The 20478-nt window shown below is 38.9% G+C and overlaps 1 protein-coding gene across 5 annotated transcripts in view; it reads left to right on the plus strand.

Annotated features, from left to right (window-relative positions):
• LOC105478008 (sodium leak channel, non-selective) overlaps positions 1-20478 on the plus strand; it is a 369785-nt gene that overhangs the window by 303551 nt on the left and 45756 nt on the right. For all 5 annotated transcript variants that reach the window (XM_071081072.1, XM_071081074.1, XM_071081073.1 and 2 more), the window contains 9 exons: positions 3430-3531; positions 3969-4038; positions 6817-6908; positions 6997-7119; positions 9669-9725; positions 9969-10089; positions 10186-10317; positions 11323-11490; positions 13770-13874. In XM_071081072.1, coding sequence (XP_070937173.1) covers positions 3430-3531; positions 3969-4038; positions 6817-6908; positions 6997-7119; positions 9669-9725; positions 9969-10089; positions 10186-10317; positions 11323-11490; positions 13770-13874 — 970 coding nt within the window. The remainder of the gene's footprint in view (positions 1-3429; positions 3532-3968; positions 4039-6816; positions 6909-6996; positions 7120-9668; positions 9726-9968; positions 10090-10185; positions 10318-11322; positions 11491-13769; positions 13875-20478) is intronic.

Raw genomic sequence — 20478 nt, forward strand, 5'->3', positions numbered from 1 at the left:
ATTCAAGGGGAGGGAAGTAAGTACCCAAGGGCGTGAAACCCAGGAGCCAGAGGTCATCAGGGTAATCTTAGAAACCTGCCTGCCACAATACCATTATGGACGTTCATTCCAGAGAACATTCGGTTTGGGATAACAATGCAGTATCTTTTCTGAGGGTGGAGGCATGGGTCCACAATGGACATCACTATCAGTCAGAACACAAAAGACTTAGCTTCTGCTATTATCCTCTGCCAAACTTGCTGCTCAGTCCCCAGTGCTATGTAGAGTGTTATAACATCCACCATGACACAGGACAAGATACAACAGGAAATAATAGCAACTAAAATTCAAAGAAAGTGTTGATGCTTCCAAAGTGCTATCACATTCATAATCATCTTTACTTCTTCCAACTCCCTGTGAAGTCAGAAGGAAAGGCATTATTGTTCTCTACATTTTACATATGAGAAATGGAGGCTCAGAGAAAGCACATCACCTGTCTAAGGTCCCACAACTTATAAAAGCTGAAGTCAGAAGTGTGTGCTTCTAAAGCTTATGTTTTCTCAACTCATCTTCTCCATTAGGCTTCCAGAAAAAGGCAGAACTTTCCATCAGCAGCTGCACTGCTGGGTGGACTTCTTTGAACCGTGAGAGACTAGCAAGTTAGGGATGGGGTCACACAGTCCCCATGCACCTGATGCTACTCTCCCTACTCACCCCTCCCCACCTTTTCACTTACTCATTCTGTTCAGCAGGCAGCCTGAGGGCCAGGAACTGAACTTCCTAGGAATGGGAGGCTGAGTGATAAAGTGGTCCCTAATCACCTCACAGCCTAGTAAGGGGAATAACTAATGATAACAAAATGCCATAAGCATTAAACAAGCTTGGTTAATAACATACTGTAGGAACATGGAGTATAAAACAAGTCATTTTTTTGTGCTTTCACATAGGTGAAATATTCATTTTTCATTTCATGTTACTTTTCAGAACCCATTTGTATCAGTCTGTCATTATATTGTGCATGTTAAAACACTATTTGGTATTTCATGGTTTGCCTTACTGTATATGCTTATCTATGGTAACATTGTATTTCCTTTAAAAATAATAAAGCAAACTTCTACCATCCTTTTGTATGAACCTGGGCACATTGGATTAGAGTACATGTAACCTCTTAGCAGGTCTGATTGTGTCCAACTGAAGTTCGTAGCTTTCTGGCAATACTGTAATTTTCCAAAATAGCAAAATTTCTTGCATGGCCAAGGAAAGTGACAATGGCTTAGGCAGTACAAGGCTGTTTCATTATGCAGAAACATCCTATCGTGGGCATCTTTCTATACCTGTTTCAATGTCCAGGTCAGCTCCAGGCCAAAGGGTTATAAAACTTCCTTTCTATTCCCTTCCCTTGCTCCTGCATCTACCATCCAGTCTCAGGTTTATAACTTCCATCTGCTGTCCTTCCTGCATCCACCAGGAACCTGTGTGTGGCCAGTGGTCTCCTTGTATAATGGAATGAGATTTTTCAGAATGTTCTCTTTAGACATATTTATGCATCTGTAGAAAAGTTGCTTCATGCTGTAAATGAAAAATAATAATTATTTGGGGTTTGTTTCCAAGAATACATTTACATTCAGTGAATTTGTATGGTTTTTCATAGATATTCACCATAATTATCTTCATCCACATTAAAAGCATTTTTAAGGACTTAAATATGACGTATTTAATAAGTTCTTATATAATGTATTATTATATAATAAGTTCTTATATGATGTATTATTATATAATAAGTTCTTCTGTAATACATGTTATATTTAAGTACTTAAAAATGCTTCTATTATACATGTATCATAAGCACTGCTATTTTAAGTGTGCTAAGCACATACAAATCCTTTTCTCAAAGATCTTAACTCTGAGACAGACAGTAATCATATTATTCAAAGCCATTCAACAAATGCATCTTAAGAAACAAATATGAAAATTATATGTAAAAAATGACAGAATTATGTGTTCAGGTGTTGAGCAAATAGAGTATCATTAGATTTGCATATGATAAAATCATTGCATTTTCAACCTGTGAGCTGTCTTTCAGAGCAAGCCTTTCTCTTCATTTTACCACTAAGGAAGTTGGGCCCAAAGATCACCCAACTGGTTCACAGCAATGTAACTTCTGGCACACAAGTCTTTTAATCCCTTGTGTTATTTTCTTGCCACTTACCAACTATCTCAAGGGAATTCCTGTCATTCCCAGTTGGAGAAAATTTTCTGGAGAATAATTTTTTTTCTCACCACAATCGTTCACACCACAGGTGTTAGGCCACCCAGTTGTCTTCACTCATTAGCAAATCTGAAATTAACACAAGTCCAGTTATGGTCCAAAGAGAACATGTTTTTAAAAGTCTCCATGGTTTAAACAAGTGGTAACTGGTTACCAGTAAGCCGCAAGCTTCAGACTGAGGTTTCTGTAGGTAATGATTCCAAAAACTGTGTGCCTTTCTTTTTAGAACGGTGATTTTAAAAACAACACATAACATTTGCCATCTAAACCATTTCTAAGTGTACAGTTCAGTCATGTTAAGTATGTTTACATCGTTGTGCATAATTCCAGCTTTAGTTACTGCTCTTTATGACTCATTTTTGCTTCTAAACTTTATGTTTTCCTAAAGTTCTGCAAAATCTCCTTGGAACATATATTTCATCATTCCAGAAGCCTGAGTGGACAAATCCTTCCCAAAGGGGGTTTATTAGAAACCTTGTTTAAATTCAAAACCAACATCATGATTGCCTGTGTGTATGAGTCTGTTTTCATGCTGCTGATAAAGACATACCTGAGACTGGACAATTTACGAAAGAAAGAGGCTGAATTAACTTACAGTTCCATGTTGCTGGAGAGGCCTCACAATCATAGCAGAAGGTGAAAGGCACATCTCATATGGTAACAGACAAGAGAGCTTGTACAGGGAAGCTCCCCCTTTTAAAACCATCAGATCTGGTGAGACTAATTCACAATCACGAGACTAGCACAAGAAAGAGCTGCCACCATGATTCCATTACCTCCCACCGGGTCCCTCCCACAATACGTGGGAATCCAAGATGAGATTTGGGTGGGGACACAGCCAAACCCTATCACTGTGGGTAGGCTGGCCTTCCTTCTTATGGCCTCCTGATAGAAGCTCTACCATTATTTTTGGAGAGGAGGGAGGAGGCAGAAGGAGGAGGGGCAAGAGGGGAGCTTTCTGTTTATTTTCCAGCCGTTCTTCATAGCCGTGTACTTCTGCTTTGTAAATGTTCTTGACACAGAACGTAAAGTTCATTTTCCTTTATAATTATACGTTATTTGCTGTACTTTGTTTTCATTGGTGTTGCCTTTAAAATAATAAAAGTAATGAGCACTTATGTATTATTCATCTCAAGTGTACAAACCATGCATTTATCTTGGGCTCCTTCTTTTTTTCCTAGAGCTTGCACCCGACAGCGCATGCTGAGTGGATCATTCGAGGGGCAGCCGGCAAAGGAGAGGTCAATCCTCAGCGTGCAGCATCACATCCGCCAAGAGCGCAGGTAAATACTCAGAAAGACAGGGCTTCAGCGACTGTAAAAAAGAGGGGGTTTTACAGGAAATGGTTGCTGTACACAGCCACCGCTGTCAGCCCTGGCTGCCAGACAGGCATGGCTGAGGAATTGAGTTCTATTTGCTGTTTGTTACAACAATGAAACACCTACTCAGATCCAAAGATTCAAAAACATCTCTACTTCACAATCCTTTTCCTTGGAGATGGCCAAATTCTCACTTTTAAGATCAGAAGGAAAAATTCTGAATTTTGTTAGATGGGATCAAAGACATTTGGAAAGAGTATAAGCTTCTGCTACGAAAAGAAATCATAGGCATTTGTGGTGTTGTAGCAGAAAAAGTGTTTTATTTTGAATTTACCATGGTCACTGCTTGAAAGGAGGGTTTGATCGTGAAATGTATTAACCAGTGACTGTGGTTGTTTTAGGTCACTAAGACATGGATCAAACAGCCAGAGGATCAGCAGGGGAAAATCTCTTGAAACTTTGACTCAAGATGTAAGTTTTAAGCAGTGCTTTGGATTTCAGAAGCGTGATTATGAAAATGTATTTAAATGACTGCTTAGACAGTGTCAGTGCCGGAGTCTTTCTGCCGCATTCCCATGTCTCCTTAAGACTTCATACCAGAGGGAATCAGGAAACTCAGGGTAGGAATTTTGTAGCCAAGTACCAGAAGTAACTGTTAACAGCAGAAAACTCCAGTTATCCCACACAAAGCACATGTCTTAGTTAAAATTGTAACACAAAAGTGTCATATCAGTTGCATTTGGCTTGAAATTAAAGACACTTTAAGCATTTTAGATAGGTTTGATTTGCATCATTGACTTTGAATATTCCCTAAGAATCAAATATTCTAGAATCTAGATCAAGGGTCTATAATTTCAGGGCTTTTATATGAGGAAGTGAAATTTTATTTCTAGAAGAATTTTTCTGTCAAAGACTAGCTAGTATTTCCCAAGAAAGACTCTAGGTCATGTATTTATTTACTAGTTCTATAAATAGTTATCAAGTGTTTGTTATGTGCTGGGTCCTGTTCTAAGGAATGAGGAGCAGTGGGGAAATAGGATAGACTCAATGCCCTCCTGGAGCTTAAATTTTAGAATAGGAGACAGATCATAAGTTCATAAAAATATAAGGGAATTTCTGGAGTGATTTCTTTTTATTTTCCATCGTCTCTTCATGACTGTGACAGATTTGCTTTGTAATGTAAAGTGAAATGAAGTCACGTAAAGAAATCAAAGGTGGGGATTTGGGGGCTGGGAATTTTAGATATGATGGTTATCGTAGACCCCTCTGCGTTATCCCAGAGACCCAAATGAAATGAAGGAGCCAGGAAAAAAATGCATAGAAGCCAAGCGTTAGATGGCCCAGCAGCTATACCATGCAAAGATTACAGTGAAAGGAAAGGCATATTAAATAACTGTAATTATGAAGTCCTGATTAAAAGACAGGCCTTAGGTTGAATCTGGATGAACTGGCTAAAAAAGTAGTCTTGAATGTTCAGAGTCAAGGATGGCACTTGAGAAAGGAGGGTTAGCAAGAGAAAGTTAGCAAAGCCTTGGGGTTATTTTGTTTTTCTCTTTTTCACCACTTACCTCTTATTTCTTGAGTTTTTGGAGTGTTGGCCTACTACATCTGCTTTCATTCTTTAGAAACTTGTGTGTTTTAGTCTGAGTAGATGGTTTTTATTAAGTGTTCCAGGCAAAATCAAGAGCTAGAAGTTGGCAATGAGAACACCTGGTATCACCAGTACCCTATAGACATGGTTCTTGTTGGCACAAGATCTGTTACTGCCATGATTTTTAATATCCAGAGCTCTATCTGATTGGCTACCATATTGTTGACATGGAATTGCCATCAAATCCAACACATGGCCTGTGCACTTATAATTGCAGAGTCAGCCATATTGCACGGAGAACATTTTCAGGTAAAAAGTCAAAGAGGCAACCCTCATTCAAAGCGCCATCAATGCGTTTCAACCGAAATGTACAACCTACATAAGAATCAAATCAGAACATGTCTTTGAAAATAATGTGTTTAAACATAGACAGCAAAGGCCCTGTTTGAATAGTCTAAATGCCAGAGCTTACTTCTTCAGAGACTTCCTACCCTATCTTTCATCTAGAAGTAGAGCAAAATCCATCTCCCACCTTCTCCATAGCAAAATGTCATGGGGTTCTGATCATTTCCAATAAATTCTTATAAGGTCTTTTCTCCCACAAAGGGGAGATTTAAATTAGAGAATTTTAACTTTTTCACTTATTCTGAATGATAGCAGACACAGATAATTAAGTCTAAGGAGAGCTTTCTATAAAATCTACTGAGTTACTGGAACTCTGGCCCTGCACCTTCCATGGGGTCCATCTAAAGGTCTGTGAAGGGCCCACATGGCCTGCTCACCTCTCTTAGATTTACCTACACTGGCATCCTGGCTGTTCCATGTGTAGACATGCTGGGCCTGCTCCCAGCTGTGGAAGAACACATGTCTGCAGCCCTACCACAACCTACACCCTCACATCCTTCTAGTCTTTCCTCAGATAGCACCTTCATATTGAGGTCTACCCTGACCTGTTCACTTAAAATCACAATCTTCTAGCCTGTGAATGCCTCTCTATTCCTCTCACCCACTGTGATTTTTAAAAAAAATCAGATCACTCAGCATCCTCTAATATACTTATTTTGAATTATTTTTTATCTGTTTCCCACTGACTAGAACATCCTATGAGAACAAGGATATTTTGTTTCCACTTGCCATATCCCACACATTAGAACAGTGCCTGGCACGTAATAGGATTTCAGTCAATATGTGCTGAATGAATTACTTTTCAGAGGAAAAAATACTCTTGCTATGAAGACTGTGGCCATTAAAGATATATATTTAATCTTATATATACTGTAAATTTATATATTTAATGTAAATACATACATTTAGTTTATACATATTTAATGTAAATATATACATTTAGTATAAATATACATACTTATTGTAAATATATACAACTCATAGATATATATTTATTGTAAATATAGTATAAATATATTTATTGTAAATATACACATTTAGTGTAATATACATATTATAACTATACATTTAGTATAAATATACATATTATAAAATATACATTTAGCATAAATATATGTTTAACAGTAAATATATATAATTAATATTTATACTCTATATCGAGGGAGATAGTGGTTTTAATTTTTTTAACTGATAATATATTTTGCATTCAAAACCCTCCTATTTTAACATACCCCCTTTTAATTTATTTCTAGCATTCCAATACAGTGAGATACAGAAATGCACAGAGAGAAGACAGTGAGATAAAGATGATTCAGGAGAAAAAGGAGCAAGCAGAGATGAAAAGGTACAGGTTGCTGCAGTGTTCCATGGCTCTCATTTGGGAATGGCAACATTTCCCTTAGCCTTATTCTCCCACGAATTTCTCCTCCAAGGAAAGTGCAAGAAGAGGAACTCAGAGAGAACCACCCGTACTTCGATAAGCCCCTGTTCATCGTCGGGAGAGAACACAGGTTCAGAAACTTTTGCCGGGTGGTGGTCCGAGCACGCTTCAACGCGTAAGTACACTTCATTTCAGCCAGGTGTTTGGCCTGAGCCATGCAAACAGCAGGGGTGTTGTCATATGAAGAAGAAGGAACATGTAATCCTAATGGGGTCACAAAATAAACTGTGGACTAATTAATCATGCTGCTCCTCTTTGCTGAACACCCGACCAGGTGGAAAACAAACAAAGGTCGCAAGTAGTTAACATTTATAGAAAACTCGCATCGATAAAACACAATACAGCCATTTTTGTTTGTGCATTTTAGCAGTTTCCTGATACATTTATATCGGCATTATTAACTCCATATTTTATTTTGGAAATATTGAGACGAAAGGAGACTAAAGGACATGGTGAAATGAAGGTCATTGTCCATGTCTTCCATCAGGCTTGTAGTTTCTTTGTGGTAAAAATACCTCAACTGGTTTATTGGAGAATAATGTAAAGTTGACTAGTGCTTTCATTACCAACTGTTATATGAAGGAAACCCATTGTCCGCTGTCTCTACTCTACCAACATGGAAGAAATGTGTAAGAAGCCATCAGTAGGGTGAATGCTGAAGACACTGTATTTGTGGACACCTAAGCCAAGTTTGATGGGCAACCAATGGATGAAATGGATTTTTGTCAAGCATACCTGTGTTAGTCCATTTTCATACTACTGATAAAGACATACTCAAGACTGGGTAATTTATAAAGAAAAAGAGATTTATTGGACTCACAGTTCCACGTGGCTGGGGAGGCCTCACAATCATGGTGGAAGGCAAAAGGCACATCTTACATGGCACAGGCAAGAGAGAATGAGAGAGAAGTGAAAGCAGAAATCCCTCATAAAATCATCAGATCTTATGAGACTTATTGACTACCACAAGAACAGTATGGGGGAACCGCCCCCATGATTCAATTATCTCTGACTGGTTCCCTCCTACAGCACGTGGGAATTATGGGAGCTACAATTCAAGATGAGATTTGGGTGTGGACACAGAGCCAAACCATATCGGTACCTTTAAGTAAATATTCCGAAGACATTAAGAGTCATGGAGGAAATGAGAAAACTTTCCATGTTCCCATTATGTAGTTGGACTGTCCCTGATGCCATCGTTTAAGTAAATTGATTTCTTTGTTATTAATTAGTAGCATATAATAATCGCTATCTGTTATGGACTGAATTGTTCTCCCCCAACAAAATCCATATAGTAGAGTCTGAACCCTCAGAACCTCAGAATGTGACTGTATTTGGAAATAGGTATTTTAAACAGGTTAATTAAATTAAAATGAGGTCATTAGAGTGGGCCCTAATCCAATATGATTGGTTTCCTTATAAGAAGGGAACATTTGGACACAGACATACACAGAGAGAAGATCTTGCGAAGACATGTAGGGAGAAGACGGCTGTCCACAAGTCAAGGAGACAGCCCTGGAACAGGGTTATCCCTCACAGCCCTCAGAAGGAATCAACTCAGCTGGTATCTTGATCTTGGATTTCCAGCCTCCAAAACTATGAGAAAATAAACTTACGTTGCTTAAGCCACCCAGTCTTAAGCACCAGTGGTACTTTGTTACAGCAGCTCAAGGAAACTAATACAAACTATTATAACATTTCAGGGATGGAAGAGACTTCAGGGACCACTCAGTGTCATTTGTGTGCCCCCTTCTTCAACAGAGGAGGACATTTAAGCGTGCAGAAGTTGATGGCTTTGCTCAGGGACCCAGCTACTACCTGGCTGTCTCTTGATTGCCAGAGTATTGTTCTTTCTGCTTCTATAAAGACTTTCACAATTTAAAACAACTGAGTCATAATTATTAAAATCTTCCATGAGTTTTCAAAGTAAAGGAAGAAAATGCCAGTTTAGAGATCGATTTGATCACTTCTCGAAGTAGGCTTTTTATCTTGAATTATCCTGTTGGCTGCCTGCACCTTAACATCTCATGGCTAATTCTCCACTTCACTTAGTGTGGTGGAATTTCCCTTTTATCAGCAAGGCAGCTGATGTTGATTACAATTGATGAAGACTCTGTTGTAACTGGGGACACATACGCAAAGACTGTAAGCAATCTCATTGACAGTGCTCACAGGCTTCCTGAAAGTAGAAACAATGAATCTCCCTTCCAAGAAATTCTAAATAATCATTCTACAACATCACAGTTAAATGCAGGAGGAAGAAGTCTATTTAAATTGTGGAGATTTAATTAAATAATTTCAAAGAACGAACATTCTTGAGCTATTAAGACAAAGATTTTAAATGAGTATTTTTAAATGAAAGTCAAAATTTAATTTGGTACTACCCATGTTAGAAAATTCTGAACAAAGTCACAAGGTCTAAAATCAAGTATTTTGAGAAACATAAAACTTTATTTTCATAAGCATCAACTGCAAATTCTTTGGATTTTTTCTTTCATCTAATGTTCTCTGACCTCCAGAGTCACCTACAGTTAACATATTTTATAATGGACATTGTAGAGAGGATGTACAAGAGATTTTAGGTAGATGTTTGCAAATATGATTTTTAGCAAGTTAAAACATGCTTGCTGTGTTGCAGAATTTTATATATGTGTTCTCTTACAGATCTAAAACAGACCCTGTCACAGGAGCTGTGAAAAATACAAAGTACCATCAACTTTAGTAAGCATTAAAAACTTCATTTTCTATGCACATTTGAAGTTTTCATGTACTATTTTATGCTGCATACAAATATTAAAATTCTCTTTTGTCTTCTTGCTACATAGTGCTGTGAAATAGATGATTGGGGAAAGATGTTTTTAAAATACCAGTCATGTTGATAGAGCCACAGAAGCCATCATCTCTAAGTCTTAGAAGCCTTTCCTGGAACCTTTATGTTTCTCAGTTTTGTTTGGTCTTTGGCAGTGATTTGCTGGGATTGGTCACTTACCTGGACTGGGTCATGATCATCGTAACCATCTGTTCTTGCATTTCCATGATGTTTGAGTCCCCGTTTCGAAGAGTCATGCATGCACCTACTTTGCAGGTACCGCTGCTAAATCTCAGCTTACAACTAGGAGGTAAAATACTGACCTGCCGTTTTTCCGTTCATTGTAACCACACTGCCTTTTGCCCATTTCAGATTGCTGAGTATGTGTTTGTGATATTCATGAGCATTGAGCTTAATCTGAAGATTATGGCAGATGGCTTATTTTTCACTCCAACTGCTGTCATCAGAGACTTTGGTGGAGTAATGGACATATTTATATATCTTGTAAGTTTTTGGTTATTTCCTAAATGAAAAATGTAATGGTTTTGTAAAATCTCCTCATTTCTTGGTATAAGTGCAAGATATAGTATGAGTCACAGAGGTTTAGATTCCCTAACTGAATTCTTAAATGGACTCTAGAGTAGTTCATAGTTCATTATATACAAATAAGGGCCATGCATGTAAAATCTAAATTAAGAGCATCATAAATATCTATGGATAGTTATGTTGTTCAAATACACTAATCACAATTTTATGTATGAATGAGACATACACGAATAAGGTCTAACATAGCAAACCTAGTTTGCATCCCACAAATCTTATGGCTTCTATACTAAAAAAAAAAAAAAAAAAAAAAAAAAAAAAAAAAAAAAAAAAAAAAAAGGTTTGTCTCATATAAACCATGTTATTGATTATGAGCCCCTTATTGTTGAAAACCAACTAAAGTGATTGTGATTGGACCTCTCTCCTGATTCCAATGCATAAAATACCTGGCTATAGCAGGTGCCCATTCAACTGTCCAGTAAAACTGGCTGGGAAACCACAGAAATGGGCTCAAAGAATTTTTTATTTTTTCTGTATGTCCAAGAAGGCATGAAATCATTGTCTTCGCAGACACAACAAGGAAAATTGTGATCATTAACAGGTAGCATGTTGCAGATCATTGATAAAATAGCAGTAACCTTGATAAAAGGAATTCCAGCCATACTGACATCAGCGGAGCCTCCAGAGTAGTAAGTTAAAAGAATGCACTGGTGTACACACACACACACACACACACGCGCACACGGTGTGGACACCTCCATTTCTTTCCTGCATACACATGATGACTTTCCTCTGAGGTATCTAGCAAGTCCAGATGAGGTTTGTTGTTTAAAGTTAACAGATTGCACGTACAACCAGTGAGTGGAATCTCTGCTAAATGAAAAGTTGTGGCCAGTTCGCTCTCAGAAAATGTAACTAGCAGGAGATGAATTGTATAAATTCCAGAGGTTGTTTTTTCCCCTTTAGGTGAGCTTGATATTTCTTTGTTGGATGCCTCAAAATGTACCTGCTGAATCAGGAGCTCAGCTCCTAATGGTCCTTCGGTGCCTGAGACCTCTGCGCATATTCAAACTGGTGCCCCAGATGAGGAAAGTTGTTCGAGAACTTTTCAGCGGCTTCAAGGAAATTTTTTTGGTATGTTAGAATTATCCTTTGATTCCAGTTCACAGTAGTCCAACTCTAGTAGCTAATGAGGAAAAAGTGAGTCTCGCTTATCAAGGTCAATTCAATAGTTTTGGTTATTGCCAGAGGGTTATAGAGGCACTAACAAAACACAATGCACCTTCAAACACTTTACCCGTGGGCACCTCTGGCGTAGGAGTTTATTTAATTCACCTAAAGAGAAGCACTCTGAGATTTGAAAGAGTTCGTATCTGCTGACTCTTTCGGTCCTACCTCTTGACTCTAAGTTATACTCTGGGTTTTAGTTTCCTCCCATCTGAAAATGAAGGATAAGAAGATTCAACACCGTGTACTCCACAAATGGGATTAGGAATTCATGCATTTGGGTTCCTAATTTCATTCTGTGTGTTCTTGAAAGAGTATAGCACAGAATTCTTCTCTAGATCTCAGGAGTGTTAACACAAAACAACTTTTAAAATGCAACATATAGGTATAACCCACTTTAAGTAACTTCAGCATTACAGTAATGAGTGATTACAAAGATGATTGAGGGGGCAAAACGTACTTTTTAGCTGGGCAAATGTTGATTTAGGGTCTTCTGAACACAAGGCCAGAGATAAAACAACAAGAAAGAGGCTCATTGTTCACAATCTGTTACAGAAAGAGCTTTGCCTTACAAAACAGTGATCAAAAGATTCTTTTTATTATTGATGAGGTCTGCTTGTCATGAGAAGCATGAGTTAATTTACATAGGCTCGTTTTGGATCTTGCTTTCTAGAGACATACCTGTAATGAGAAAACAGCTCTAGTTGTGGTTGATACGAATGTATTTTAGAGATAGATCGTGATGTTACTAGAGGTATATCATTGCTGATTTTTTTTTTTTTTTTTTTTTTTTTTTTTGAGACGGAATCTTGCTGTGTCACCCAGGCTGGAGTGCAATGGTGCAGTCTCAGCTCACTGCAACTTCCACCTCCTGGGTTCAAGTGATTCTCGTGCCTCAGCCTCCTAAGTAGCTGAGACTACAGGCACGTGCCACCACTCCCAGCTAATTTTTTGCGTTTTAGTAGAGACGGGGCTGCACCGTGTTACCCAGGCTGCTCTCAAACTCCTGACCTCAGGAGATCCACCCACCTCAGTCTCCCAATTGCTGATTTTTTTTTAAAGATGTGTTTAAAAATTCTTGTTTTCTTTATGCAAAACCATAAAACGGTGGCTCTTCACACAGCTGGAATTAAAAGAAAGTATCACCTGACGACTAATGTACATGAATCTTTTGATCACTAATAAATTTTAGAGGAGAATTTGTGCCTTTCCCTGATGGTGGTCAGTGTGATTTTAGTATACTTAGGTGTATGTTTAGGTTATTCAACAAGTGCAGTTCACTTGTCCCAAATTTTACCCTCTGTCACTCTTCTCTGCTGAGACCAAAGAAGTCAGCCAGCAGAGGGAGCATGAGTTAATTAACAGATTTGCTTTTCAAGACTGAATTCTCTCCTTTCCTCTGTGCATAGAACATTCTTCTAATGCACACCTTCACGATTACAAGACAGCTAAGCCACTGTCCGGCTCATTTGTGCTCTGCTAATAAAAACATGAATCCAGGCCGAGCACAGTGGCTCACGCCTGTAATCCCAGCACTTTGGGAGGCTGAGGCAGGTGGATTGCCTGAGGTCAGGAGTTCAAGACCAGCCTGACCAATATGATGAAACCCCATCTCTACTAAAAATACACAAATTAGCTGGGCCTGGTGGCGGGCGCCTGTAGTCCCAGCTACTCAGGAGGCTGAGGCAGTAGAATTGCTTGAACCCAGGACGTGGAGGTTGCAGTGAGCCAAGGTTGTGCCATTACACTCCAGCCTGGGTGACAGAGTGACACTCCGTCTCAAAAAAAAAAAAAAATTATATATATACATATATATATCTCCATTTGGGAGAAAAATGGTCAAAATATAATTATTTAAACGTTTTTTTCTTTTCCATTAAATAAAAAAGAGCAAGGTGTTGATTTTAAAATCAGGAAAGTTCAAGCCATTTCAAAAATACCTTATTCCATTTTCTTACATGAAATTCATGTTTCCATTTTACAAACTCAAATCTTGTTAATTTTCTCCTTTTGACCTTCCAGTAAGGCTAATTATATGGCCTCTGGTGGAAAAGTTAAAATATATCATCAAAAACCCATGATTTTTATACAGTGTTATCTTAAAATTCCTATTTATGTCACCATTTAAACCAAACCTAATATTTAGTCTTTACCAAGAGATTTAACGTTTCATCAATTTCTTTCAGGTCTCCATTCTTTTGCTGACATTAATGCTCGTTTTTGCAAGCTTTGGAGTTCAGCTTTTTGCTGGAAAACTGGCAAAGTGCAATGATCCCAACATTATTAGAAGGGTAAGATGTACCTTTCTGTCTTTTGAAATAAAAATTAAGGGTCAAGTGTGGTGGCATGTGCCTATAATCCTAGCACTTTGGAATGCCGAGGAGGGACGATTACTTGAACCCAAGAGGTCAAGTTTGCAGTGAGCTATGATCACACCACTGAACTCCAGCCTGGGCAACAGAGCAAGAGACCCTGTCCCTAAAAAGAAAAAAAAAAAAAAGGTAGTTTACACTCCCTTGGCAAATATGTGGTACCAGTGGCTGCCAAGCCTACTTTAAGAACTCCCTATACAACTCTAAGAATTCTCCTCCCACAAACTCCTTTTTGCTTAACATATGCAATATGTCTCTTCTGGCTAGAAAGTTTAATAAGATGAAAAGCACACCTCAGAGAATGTCACTCCTCCCTTCTATTCCAGTGTCAATCCACTGCTGACAACTTGAGCGTGGTCACCCAAGATTCTAGCTGTTGTAGCTGTGAGCTTCGGATACTTTCCCTTGAGGTCTTAGCTAACTTGATCCTCCTTTGTTGTCATATAAGACTCATATCAGCAAACAGCCCATGCAAAAATGTCCAAGAGGCAGCATTTGGTTCTCACCCCTTTTTACTGCTTCCCCACTCCAGCTTTCTCCCCATTAGAAAGCCAGTGCTTTTATATTAGCTCTAGCTGCCCAGAGTCTCCCTCTTTATGACAACCAACAAGGACCTCCACAAAGACCCAAACTTGAATACTTGCACCACAGCGTTTCTTTCTCTTTCTTCAGTCATTGGTTATAAGGGGAGGCTCACTGTTGTAGCAAGCCCAATATTTCGGTAACTTCACATAATGAAATGTATATATTGTATCTTGGATCAGTTGCAATATATACATTTGCGATATATACGATATATACAGCTCTCCTCCAAATGACCACTCAGGGACTCACATGCCTTCTATCCTCTGTCGCCACCCTTTACCATGTCTTCAGAGCCTTCTTCAATGAGCTGGAGATAAGAGTGGAGAGCCATCTCCATCTGAATGGGCTGTGGGAGAATCCTCTGCACCCATGTTCCTCTGTGAAGAGCAGGGATACTGCAAGGGAGATTGGAATTTAGTTGTGTATTCCAGAAAAAAAAAAGCGGGGGACACAGTTTAGTTAATAATTAGACAATTTTTGCAATATCGTACTGTGTCCCATTCTCTTAGGATTCTTATGTTACAAATAGATTAATAAAGTAATCCAACTACTGCTGATGTGTAAACTAGAAAAGTATTTTATCTTTGATCCCAATAAAATGATGCCTTAGTTCCTAAATGTGTATCTTCAAAAGGCCTACTAGACCTGAACTACATTATATATTTCCAGCAAATATGGGTATCTAATACAGATTTTAAATGATACAAATTGTTCTCTAATTGTTACAAAATACAGGTTATATCTTTGTCCAGCCAAAATACACTATAAATTATATTAGTAATGAGAATTTGAAACAAAGGCCAGACTGGGAGAGATGCCAGGAGCTTTGATAAATCTCAGAAGACAGAACAAGGAACGTGGCCTGACAGTCATGCTGTATCAAATTAGCTGATAAAGGAAGTGACAGAGACCTGACGCAAACATCCACAAGCTTGTGTGTGGAAAGAAGAGTGATTTTCGATCCACACTGAACAGAGGCCAGAAAGATAATACCAACACTTCAGGATGAAGCCTGCTAGGAATCTTGGATGACTCAGTATATTAACAGTGGCCTAAGAGCATGGTGATTTTACATTAGCTAGTCATCCCCAGCCAAAGCTGAAGATTGATGGTGACAGCAGCCAGCAGATGAGCGCAGACACAGATTTCATGAAGCATTTATCCTGTTTCCTAGAGCAGTGAGGTCTGTGCAAGGCTCAGATGGAAAGCCTAAGGAGACTTAGCCGTCACAGAGAGCACCAGCACCAAGCAGAATGATTGAAAAGAAATTGGCATGGTGAGACGGGGCTTGAGTCCTTGTATCTTCTCAAATCCAAACATAAGAGGCCAAGGCCAAGAACGCCATATGAGCGAAGGTGACGTCAGTTCTATCGGAGGACTTCAACCCATCTTACTAAAAGAAGAGATAAATCCAAAGAAAAGGGGAGAGTAGATACGCCGACATTTAGATCACACACAGTTCCTGTTAAAGACAGCGAAGCTTGAGTTGCTGCGCCCATAGTTTCCAGTTGGGAAAACATGTTTTTTTGTAGGAGGCTGAGCACTTCCTCCCTCTGCTCCTTTGTTTGTTTTCTTAAAACTCAACAGATGGCATGAGATCAATATAGTCATAGATATGGAGCCTAGGACTTAGTCACCAAAGCCCTGTAAACAAACGCTGAGGATACCTTTTGACAAATAGTCATGAAATATCAGTTGTGTCCAAGGCACTGTGATAGGTGAAATGAAATGTGGAATGGAAACATTAGGAGGTCCTTGCTTCTGTTTTGCAGCATTTTCTGTCCAATCAGAACATGTGTTTCATGTTCAAGCAACAGTAATATAAAGTCAGCAGTTTTCAAAAGCCTATGAGAAGCAGAAATAACGTGGAATCTATGATGTCAGCATGGGAAATTGTGCTTCCAACTGGGAGTACTGTGCTGGGAGGGCTCCAGGGAGGAGGCAGGATTTGAGATGAGCAGGAAAGGACCTTCCAAGCAGAGCAAGCAGTGAAGAAAGACACAGAGCATGCGAAGAAGAGTCACAGTGTGGAGGCAGGGACAGAACAAGGAGGAAGGAGCATGGGCTTCGAAATCACAGCTTCTGAGATTGGAATCCTACTTTAGGAGAGGTGGTGGCCTGGTCTGGTCACTTAATCCTTCCAAACCTATGTCTGCCTTGAATGCTTCTCACACAATGATATTGTGAAGATTAGATTACCTTGTTTATGCAAAGTACCTAACCCAATCTCAATTGTGAGTGTTAATTTCATTCCCGCCCATGTAGGAAAACACTGAAAAACAAGGCCAGAAATGTAAGTTAGGGAGAGATCCTCAAGCACCTGAAATGCCTGGCTAAGGGGTTTGGAATTTTTTTGATGAGAAGAGAAACCACAAAAGGTTGGTAAGAAGAGGAATCAGACACATCCTAGTGCCCACAAAGTACAAAGCACTGTTCCTAGTGCTGTTTTGGTTACCCATATCCTAATGAGGAAAACAGGTGTAGAAAGATTAAATAATTTGTCCAAGGTCACCCACCTAATAAGTGGAGAAGCAGGGAACTACTGTCCAGGCACCCTGGGTTTTCACCAAGATACCAGACTGCTTTATGCAATCAAAGATGGGCTCAGGTGGGTTCAGAAAGACAGACTGGAAAAGGCGGTGAGGCTGAATAGTCAAGGGACCTTTATATAATACACTACAACACAGCCTTTTCAAATAATGTTCTACGTAAAAAGGTATGGTTATGGAAAGATAATCACAATAAAGTTTTAGCTGAAAAAAAGTGGGTGATGGAAGAATGAAAACTTTATGAGCTCAGATACGTATAGGAAGAAAGACTGGCAAGGTATACTCCAAAATGTTCATCGTGTTTGTCTGTGGGCAATTGTAGGTAAGTTTTCTTCCTTTTATTTGTCCAGGCTTTATAAATTAAAGATGCGTTATTTGCACTTAAATGTTCTTATTTTAAAGAATTGTGCTGATAATCCAGAAAGAAGTAATGTTGGCATTACTGAACTCATCGTAGTAAGAATGGAGACGTGGGCCAGGAAGGACAGGGAAAGCCGAGGGAACCCTAAGCTTGATGCTGGGCTACTGCCAGGATGCTGGTCCAGGGACAGAAAGGAGGAGGCCAAGAGGAGACATGGTTTAGGGTCAAAGAAGGCTTTAAGCAGATTAAAATGGAATTTCTGTTGAAATATTCAAACAGTGATCAAGAATTTTATCATCTACACCTTGAACCCAGAAAAGAGATTTAAGTTCAAAATATGACCATCATGGCCAAAGAAACAAAAATAACCAAAGGGAGAATAGGAAATGGGTCAAAAATTTCCTATGGATGTTTAATTTTTAAAACCCGTTTAACAGTTTTATTGAGATGTAATCCACATACCACGCAGTACACCCACTTGAAGTGTACAATTCAATGATTTTTTAGCATATTCACAGAGTTGTATACACGACAGCCACTTTTAGAACATTTGTATCTCCTTAAAAAGAAACCGTATATCTCTTTTTTTTTAAATTTATTAATTATTATTATACTTTAAGTTGTAGGGTACATGTGCATAACGTGCAGGTTTGTTACATATGTATACTTGTGCCTTGTTGGTGTGCTGCACCCATCAACTCGTCATTTACATCAGGTATAACTCCCAATGCAATCCCTCCCCCCTTCCCCCTCCCCCTCCCCATGATAGGCCCCGGTGTGTGATGTTCTCCTTCCTGAGTCCAAGTGATCTCATTGTTCAGTTCCCACCTATGAGTGAGAACATGCGGTGTTTGGTTTTCTGTTCTTGTGATAGTTTGCTAAGAATGATGGTTTCCAGCTGCATCCATGTCCCTACAAAGGACACAAACTCATCCTTTTTTATGGCTGCATAGTATTCCATGGTGTATATGTGCCATATTTTTTTAATCCAATCTGTCACTGATGGACATTTGGGTTGATTCCAAGTCTTTGCTATTGTGAATAGTGCCGCAATAAGCATACGTGTGCATGTGTCTTTATAGCAGCATAATTTATAATCCTTTGGGTATATACCCAGTAATGGGATGGCTGGGTCATATGGTACATCTAGTTCTAGATCCTTGAGGAATCGCCATACCGTTTTCCATAATGGTTGAACTAGTTTATAATCCCACCAACAGTGAAAAAGTGTTCCTATTTCTCCACATCCTCTCCAGCACCTGTTGTTTCCTGACTTTTTAATGATCGCCATTCTAACTGGTGTGAGATGGTATCTCATTGTGGTTTTGATTTGCATTTCTCTGATGGCCAGTGATGATGAGCATTTTTTCATGTGTCTGTTGGCTGTATGAATGTCTTCTTTTGAGAAATGACTGTTCATATCCTTTGCCCACTTTTTGATGGGGTTGTTTGTTTTTTTCTTGTAAATTTGTTTGAGTTCTTTGTAGGTTCTGGATATTAGCCCTTTGTCAGATGAGTAGATTGCAAAAATTTTCTCCCATTCTGTAGGTTGCCTGTTCACTCTGATGGTAGTTTCTTTTGCTGTGCAGAAGCTCTTTAGTTTAATGAGATCCCATTTGTCAATTTTGGCTTTTGCTGCTGTTGCTTTTGGTGTTTTAGACATGAAGTCTTTGCCCATGCCTATGTCCTGAATGGTACTACCTAGGTTTTCCTCTAGGATTTTTATGGTATTAGGTCTAACATTTAAGTCTCTAATCCATCTTGAATTAATTTTCGTATAAGGAGTAAGGAAAGGATCCAGTTTCAGCTTTCTACTTACGGCTGGCCAATTTTCCCAGCACCATTTATTAAATAGGGAATCCTTTCCCCATTTCTTGTTTCTCTCAGGTTTGTCAAAGATCAGATGGCTGTAGATGTGTGGTATTATTTCTGAGGACTCTGTTCTGTTCCATTGGTCTATATCTCTGTTTTGGTACCAGTACCATGCTGTTTTGGTTACTGTAGCCTTGTAGTATAGTTTGAAGTCAGGTAGCGTGATGCCTCCAGCTTTGTTCTTTTGACTTAGGATTGTCTTGGAGATGCGGGCTCTTTTTTGGTTCCATATGAACTTTAAAGCAGTTTTTTCCAATTCTGTGAAGAAACTCGTTGGTAGCTTGATGGGGATGGCATTGAATCTATAAATTACCTTGGGCAGTATGGCCATTTTCACGATATTGATTCTTCCTATCCATGAGCATGGTATGTTCTTCCATTTGTTTGTGTCCTTTTTGATTTCACTGAGCAGTGGTTTGTAGTTCTCCTTGAAGAGGTCCTTTACATCCCTTGTAAGTTGGATTCCTAGGTATTTTATTCTCTTTGAAGCAATTGTGAATGGAAGTTCATTCCTGATTTGGCTCTCTGTTTGTCTGTTACTGGTGTATAAGAATGCTTGTGATTTTTGCACATTGAGACTTTGCTGAAGTTGCTTATCAGCTTAAGGAGATTTTGGGCTGAGACAATGGGGTTTTCTAAATATACAATCATGTCATCTGCAAACAGGGACAATTTGACTTCTTCTTTTCCTAACTGAATACCCTTGATTTCTTTCTCTTGCCTAATTGCCCTAGCCAGAACTTCCAACACTATGTTGAATAGGAGTGGTGAGAGAGGGCATCCCTGTCTTGTGCCAGTTTTCAAAGGGAATTTTTCCAGTTTTTGCCCATTCAGTATGATATTGGCTGTGGGTTTGTCATAGATAGCTCTTATTATTTTGAGGTACATTCCATCAATACCGAATTTATTGAGCCTTTTTAGCATGAAGGGCTGTTGAATTTTGTCAAAAGCCTTTTCTGCATCTATTGAGATAATCATGTGGTTCTTGTCTTTGGTTCTGTTTATATGCTGGATTATGTTTATTGATTTGCGAATGTTGAACCAGCCTTGCATCCCAGGGATGAAGCCCACTTGATCATGGTGGATAAGCTTTTTGATGTGTTGCTGAATCTGGTTTGCCAGTACTTTATTGAGGATTTTTGCATCGATGTTCATC

Source organism: Macaca nemestrina, chromosome 16 (assembly GCF_043159975.1).
Source record: "Macaca nemestrina isolate mMacNem1 chromosome 16, mMacNem.hap1, whole genome shotgun sequence".
Taxonomy (NCBI): Eukaryota; Metazoa; Chordata; class Mammalia; order Primates; family Cercopithecidae; genus Macaca; species Macaca nemestrina.